The following is a 7,595-nucleotide window of genomic DNA, read 5'->3' on the forward strand; positions in this document are numbered from 1 at the left end:
TTCCAATTCCTAAAAGTTTAGTATCTACTTGCTATATCAAATTTGCATATAATGATAATTATTTTGATGCCATGAGATACTACAGAAAGAGAAGAATAATCTTTTTTTTTTTTTGAATAATCTTGTTGTTGGAACTCGGATATATAGTGTCTTTTGTATGAGAGGAAACCTCATAGTCAATGAATTCATATTTAAATTAGTAGTGCCAAAGAGCATCAGATTCCAATATTTAGTGGGAGACTAATTTGGATTATGGCAGGCAAAAAGTATCTCTTTGGCTTCTATTAATATTATTACATATATAAAATGTTTATTAATTTATTTCCAATTTGTACATTTTCTCTCTCGCTCTCTCGAATTAGAATTAGGTGAAATGTCTTCAGCCGATCCGAGGACGTCGTCCTACGTACAATTCCACCAAACTACATATCTTAGTAATGATTATTTAGCAATCGATATGATGATAGCAAATCGCGAGTTGATATACGTACATTTCCCTCGAAGAAGGAATTTGAGTGTGGCTATGAAGTTCCTCTTTAATACGACAAATTTACTACTACGATTTTAAACTATCAAATTTCTAAAATCTCTATTTAATTTTTCAATGCCAGTCAATTCAGGACATAAATTCTCGTGAATGATACTGAAAATCTAAACCAATGCTCATATCCTAACACACCCGAGCTTTATCCTGAGAACGAGAGAATCAATTAAACAGCAAGTGGACATGTTTTGCTGCAAATTAGGCTTAAAATAAGGACAGACAAAGTTAATTAGAAGTGTTAAAAACTGTCTCCCACTTAGTAATATAACTATCTTTGATACAAGAACAGTTGGTGCTGTTTGAGAACGAGAAAACCTGGCCAAAATGATGCAAGTCAATAGTCAATGAGGCCGAAAGGTTTCGGCTGTGATTGATATATGTCCACCAGCACTTTAATTTTTCTAAAATCTGCCAGCTTAATGAGTGATAGACATTTATCATTATGATTTGGTTTAACTCAAGCTAATGATAATCAACTCATTTCGGTCATTTATCTGTTTTTATTGATTAAAATCTTCAACTAAGATCCACAGTCCACACCACCCTGGCCCTCCTCAATCTCATCCCCTGTTTCTTGCCACTTTTTTTTTCTTTACTTAGCTCCCACTTTAAAACCACATCAATCTACCTTGTTGTGAAGCTTCTCCCCTCACTCTTCTTCCACGCCTGCATGCTCTCTCTCCTCCAATCATGGCTCCCCTGCTCCTGAGAGAAATGAAAGGAATAACCTTCTCCTGCTCTTCCCCTGCTTCGTTAGCCACTTGTTCCACCATCCACCACAAATCCACAATCCAGCCCTTAACCCGAAGGGAAATCGATCGACGCACTCCCTGTCTCAGAGACCCACAGAGGACTCACTTCGATCGTTCCAACTCATCCTCCAAACCAAGAACAAGACACAGTGGTGACTCTAAGGCAGCAAGGAGGAAGAGCTCAGCAGATGCTGACTCTTCTCAACATCTCCTGAAATCTTCAAGATTTAGACTCGTTGACTCTTACTACGATATATTCCCTGAAAACCCTGTACAAATTCCGAGTTTTCTCGCCATCGAAAAGCCAAGATCGGAACGCATAGGAGGCGATGAAGTGGCTATTTTGAGGCCGTCTTCTTCTACTAGAACGCAAGATCAGGTTTTAACCAGTCGCGTCTATATTTTATTAGGATGCTTCTTCCTTCTTTTAATATGTCGGATTTGTCTCTAATTAGGCGGTCGTTCTGAGAGTGTCCCTGCATTGCAAGGGCTGTGAAGGGAAGGTGAGGAGGCACATAGCCAAGATGCAAGGTGAGACCATGAGATTCAGTTTTCCTTTTTGTTTATCAAATCCTCCGTCACTTAACCGTGGATTGGATGCTGAAGCAGGGGTGAGATCTTTCAGCGTGGATCTGGCGACGAAGAAGGTGACGGTGGTGGGAGACGTGACGCCGCTGGGCGTGCTGAACAGCATCTCCAAGGTGAAGCATGCGCAGTTCTGGCAATCACCTCCTCGGGCTTCAGCATCCTTCTAACTCCATTCAATCGATAATCCGCTTAGTCTCGACGTGATTAAGAAAAAGTGTGGCAAAGTTTGCTTTCGATCTATGCTGAAAGTTATTTCATGAATTCCGGTCTTAAGCTGTGATCATTATCAGTGTACTCGTGCCTCCATTAGTCATGGAGTTTTAATTTAATCTGAAACATCGCAAAGCGACCGTACGAGAAAGCAATTAATGAAGAAACCAACGCGATACAGGAAGGGGCAGAGCTCGAAAACGACCAGAGCTCATTGCCCGAGGGTTGGCCAGAACAAGAAGACGACCTTAAAAGGACGAATTGGCTAAAATATTAATTCCAATGGTCCCGGGTTTTTCGACAACTGGATTCGATCGACCAATTCGACTAGAGATTTACTAGTCAAACCGCTGTTTATCTCCGGCTGGGAATACGTGCAGTCTTCGGACAAAAATTCTTTGGGCTTCACGATATGGAATAATTATTTTTAAATTTTTTTTATATTTTTTTATGATAATAATAACATTGCATTAAAATTATTTTTAATTACATATTTAATTTTTTACTTGGTTCGCAAGGTCGCTCCGATCAGTCTTGGGACCGTTCCTTGTTTAACCTGCGACAACGAGGACGACTCCGAAGGTTGCGATGCCTCTTCTCCCTTCTCTTCCGCTATTTCCCTCTTTAATTAGCATGCAGCTAGAAAAACACTACTTCTCCCTCTCCGTTACGTTTTCTCCCTCGTCTCCTCCTCCCCCCCTCCCTCTCTCCTTCCTTCCTCCTCTTTTCTCTCTCCATCATCGCCTGAGAAAGGGAGAGAGATAGGGAGCGGTAGAGAGAAGAGAACGAGGCGGAGGCAGGAGCGAGGGCGGAGAGATGCTGCAGAGGGCGGCGAGCAATTCCTACTCGTGGTGGTGGGCGAGCCACATCCGAACGAAGCAGTCCAAATGGCTCGACAACAGCCTTCAAGGTCGACTTTTTATCCTTTCCCTGACCGATTCGTTCTTCATTTTCGTTCCAATGATTGTGTTCTGTTTGCTTGGATGGAAATAAGAGAAGGGGGAAAAAAAACAAACGAAATGAAACCATCCATTTCTCTTGATTTCTTGCGAGGAAATAATTAAGAGGACGAGAATTCAATTCATTTCCTGTTTCTGCCTAAGTCGCATGGAAATAGGCGAAAACGGAATATTTTATTTCTTTTCTCTTAGAAGAATATTTCATTTCTTCTATGTTCTTCCCGCCAGGAAAGTTGATATACATGTATGCTTGCCTTTATCAAACGGCTCTGAATTTTCTTTTGTTCTTTCTCCACGGGAAGAACCAGAGAATACACTTTGTCTTTTTCGGGATTTGACGATGGAAGAGTTAAAAATAAAGACTCTTTAGGGCAAAAAAAAAAAAGACTTTGATTTTGTTGGCGATGAATATTGGTTTGGTAAAACTTTGATTATTTGAGGAGGAAACAAACTTTGATTAATTGAAGTGCTGTGAGAGCATCCATCACGGAGGCCATTGATGTTTTCTTTTGTGCTCTGTAGGTAAACAAAATCTTGATTTACCGATCTTCATATTTGATTTTTCTTACCAATAACATTGCTGCAGATATGGATAATGTAGTTAAAGCAATGCTCAAGCTCATTGACGCAGATGCTGATTCCTTTGCTAAGAGAGCAGAATTGTACTTCAAAAGAAGACCAGAGTTGATAAATTTTGTGGAAGATGCGCACCGGGCATTCAGGGCATTGGCTGAACGATACGACCATATATCGGGAGAATTACACAAGGCCAACCACACCATAGTGACTGCTTGCCCCGATCAAGTTCAGTATGCCATGCTAGAGGAGTATGATGATAGTCTTCCTAAAGCAATTATCCCAATTGATCCAAGTAAAATTAACAAGGCACTAGTGGAGGGATTAATAAACAAAAAAAGAGAGAGTGAATCATCCATGAATAAACAACATAAAAAGAGTGTGCCAAAGATAAGTTTAGAAGCGGCCCAAGGAGAGATAAGTAGGCTTCAGAAAGAGATATTAGTTCTACAGACTGAAAAAGAATTCATCAAGAATTCTTATGAAAGTGGGATAGCCAAGCACTGGGAGATTGAAAAGCAAATAATAGAGATGCAAGAAAAAGTTTGTGGCTTGCAAGATGAGTTTAGTACCACCACAGTCATTGAGGACCATGAGGCACTTTCTTTGATGACAGCTACAGCTCTTAAGTCTTGCGAGGATTCCATGGTTAACTTGCAGGAACTAAGAAAGAAATCCCATGAACAAGCAAAAGTAGAATCTGAAAGAATTAAGGTTGCTTACGGAAAGCTGAAGTCTCTCCAAGGTGAGAATTGCCAATCAAATGTGGAAGATACAGACATTTGTGGCAAAGACACACATATGAGTTTGGCTGCTGTAAATATTGAGGAAGATGCTCTAAGCAAGGCAAGGCTTGATTTACAGTCCATAGGTGAAAAAATTAAGATATATTTTGAGATGAGTCCTGAAAGTTCTGTGAATGAAATTGCAGAGAAGATTGATGAACTTGTAAATAAGGTTAGCACGTTGGATATGACAGTGTCATCACAATCTGTGCAAATCAATCGTTTGACTTCTGAAAACAATGAGCTTGAAAAATCCCTTCACAAATTGGAAGAGGAGAAAACATCTCTGATCAATGACTCAAATGCATTGTCTAAAAAGCTGAAGGAAGCTGAAGAGGAGTTAAACAGAGTTCGAGCAATTGAGAAAATTGTTCATAGTGGAGAAACCAGTTTCAGCCAAAAATTTACTGAAACCTGTTGTAGTCTCAGCAATATTTCAGAGAAGCTGCAGAATTTTAAACCTCTGGAAAATGGTTGCACGACAGATACATCCGTAGAGGAAGAATCTTCCACATGTAACATTGAAACAGGTAAACTCCATCAAGTCAAAGTGATAACTGAAATCAATGATATCAAGGTAGATTTGGAAGAGGAAATTAATGCAACTCAAGGACTTGAACGTTGTAAGGAAGATGCATCACATAATAGGGCTAGTTCTCATCTCAAGGATGCTTCAGAAAAGATTGAGGACCCAAAGGGAACAAAGGACCTGGAGGAGAAAGGTTCGTCACAAATTTATTCTAGCATTCATCTAACTAAAACTTTACAAATCCTTCTGGATGATCACTCTCGGAGCCTAGAGCAAACAATTTCTAGTGGTTTAGAAGGTGAAAAAGAGGGTACACATGCCGAGTACACATCGGTTTTGCAAAATTATGAAATAGAGAAGAGAAGTGATGAAGATAATGAAGAAACAATGGCTTTGATATCGGAACTGAAGAATACCATCATAACGAAAGATTATGAGATCCAAAGGCTGAGACAACTTCTATCCTCTATGAAGACAAGTTCTAATGTCACTATAGATTCTTGGCATGGTCAACAAAAGGCTGAAAGCACATCCATTGAATCTTTAGTTGTCACGAAGAACTATGAACCACAAGATTCTACGATAACTGAAGATCGAAACCTATCATGTGCTAAAATGGAGTCACTTGCCGAGTGTATGGAAAAAGAAAATGCCTTTACACAAATCACTTATGCAAATAACATGAACGAGTCAGATTGGGTTTCACCTATTGCAGAAAAGCTCAGGAGAGATATTGACACTTTGGTCGAGGGAAATTTAGAATTTTGGCTTAGATTCAGTTCATCGTTCCATCACATACAGGAATTCAAATCCAAATATAATGATCTACAAGCTGAGATCAATGATCTCAATAAAAAGAAGACATCAGGAGTGGAGGCTAGTCCCGAATCAAAACTGGTAATCTCAAAGCTAAGGGAATTAAAAACTGAAGTCCTTGTTTGGTTGGAACATAGCGCACTTTTAAGAGGGGAGCTGCAAAGTAGGATCTCAGGTCTTTCTGAATTGCAAAAAGAGATATCCAGTGCCATCAACACAAAACCTGAATCTGAAGAAGTTTTCTTCACTCCGTATGAGGCTGCAACGTTGTATGGTGAGGTTATGAACATGAAACGGGAGTTTACTAAGGCTGAATTTGAGCTACAATTAGGGAGAGAGCAAGTTAGGAAGCTTCAAGCTGAAATTGATGGTCAATTAACTAAGTTGTGTGGGAAGTTCGAATCATTTCCATCAGGCACCCTTCATGCTCACTTGGATAATTCTCCAAGAGCTACAATACCCTTGCGTGTTTTTCTTTTTGGTGGTGCGAAGCCTAAAAAGCCATCCTTCTTTCAACGCATACAGCCAGTGTTCCAGAAACAAAACAGTAACGATAGAGCTGAACGTCGGTGAGTTGCAAACTTATGTAAGTTTTTAGATAACCAAAATTGATTTTCGTCTATCTTTTGCTTAAACTAGTGGAATTATCTTTGGCAGGTCTAAACACAATCTGCAGGCTGACAAGTAGCTCATTGATAGTTGGATGATAAACACATTCTGCAGCTTAACAAGAAGTTCATTTGTAGTTGGATGATAATAACTACTACTATTACGATGAGGGCACGTCTAAACATCTTCTGCATCCTGACAAATAGCCTTCTGCTTGGATGGTATCTATGGTTTGTCTCAGTTGCATCTTATTCCTACATTGGAACAACTTCCGTTAGCAAGTTTGATTGGCTGGCTTTGGATTTATTCTTCTTGGTGAAAGAAGTTGAGTTTTGAGTTTCATGTTTTAGACACCAATTAGGCACCCCCAAAATTACCTCATCTGCTCTATTATTTAATGCCTGGATTCTTTTACCTGCTTGTAAATTATATTAAAAAAACAACTCAAGAAGTTATTCCTTCTCCCCATGTCTTTACCAAGAACTTTGTACTGAATATAACTAATATTGTATTGAATACTGCAATTTGAACTCATGTTGCTTGATCTTTTTTTCTTTCCTTTGATTAACTCCAGCAAAAAAAATCACTTGTGTGAAAGTAAATCTTTTGCAACTCGACTCCATACTTCTGATTCCTTTCACTGAACGAAACACAAGAACTTGGCCTAAAAAGAAGAATTGTAGCTGACAACTCTTAACCCTTCATGGCTTCACCCTTGACTGATTACGAATTTTAAAGAACATATATAATAAGTTGCTAATTCTAATATAAACAGAAACACAACAGACGGCACTAAAGTCTTAAACTCTTAATAGCCAACTACGGCCGTCGATTCGTGCCCCATATGAATATTCATATTGTCAAAAATTGATGATTTTCCATGCATCCTTTGACTTCGCTCCGGATCGGTCGAGGGAATCTCTCGTTTATATCTGATGGGTATATTTGTTAGTTTTTTACCGTCTGAATTCTAGAACATAAAACACTCGTATATAAAAAATATACAAATAAAAATATATATAGAAAATATTAAAAAAATTTAATTTTATCAATTAAATATAATATAAAAAAATAAATACATAAACCTAATAATAAAGAATTTAATTGAAGAGTTATATCTTTATCCTTTAGCGTTATCTAGAAGATCCTAAGGAAGAAGAAGCGAAAGTAAATGAGGAGGATTTTTAAGGGGCATAGGAGATGATGACGTCGAAAAATTTCTTATTA

The 7,595-nt window shown here is 38.7% G+C and overlaps 2 protein-coding genes across 2 annotated transcripts; both read left to right on the top strand.

Moving 5' to 3' along the window:
* The first annotated feature begins 1,166 nt into the window (after positions 1 to 1,166).
* LOC122003509 (protein SODIUM POTASSIUM ROOT DEFECTIVE 2-like) lies at positions 1,167 to 2,213 on the top strand. Its single transcript, XM_042558617.1, has 3 exons — positions 1,167 to 1,675; positions 1,752 to 1,827; positions 1,906 to 2,213. The coding sequence occupies exons 1-3, from the start codon at positions 1,235 to 1,237 to the stop codon at positions 2,049 to 2,051; spliced, it is 663 nt and encodes a 220-aa protein (XP_042414551.1). The 5' UTR covers positions 1,167 to 1,234; the 3' UTR covers positions 2,052 to 2,213.
* Positions 2,214 to 2,631: 418 nt separating this feature from the next.
* On the top strand, positions 2,632 to 6,902 carry LOC122005096 (protein NETWORKED 2A-like). Its single transcript, XM_042560015.1, has 3 exons — positions 2,632 to 3,004; positions 3,640 to 6,328; positions 6,417 to 6,902. Exons 1-3 carry the CDS (start codon positions 2,911 to 2,913, stop codon positions 6,445 to 6,447), a joined length of 2,814 nt encoding a protein of 937 aa, XP_042415949.1. The 5' UTR covers positions 2,632 to 2,910; the 3' UTR covers positions 6,448 to 6,902.
* The last annotated feature ends 693 nt before the right edge of the window (positions 6,903 to 7,595 follow it).

Source organism: Zingiber officinale, chromosome 7B (genome assembly GCF_018446385.1).
Source record: "Zingiber officinale cultivar Zhangliang chromosome 7B, Zo_v1.1, whole genome shotgun sequence".
NCBI classification, from domain to species: domain Eukaryota; kingdom Viridiplantae; phylum Streptophyta; class Magnoliopsida; order Zingiberales; family Zingiberaceae; genus Zingiber; species Zingiber officinale.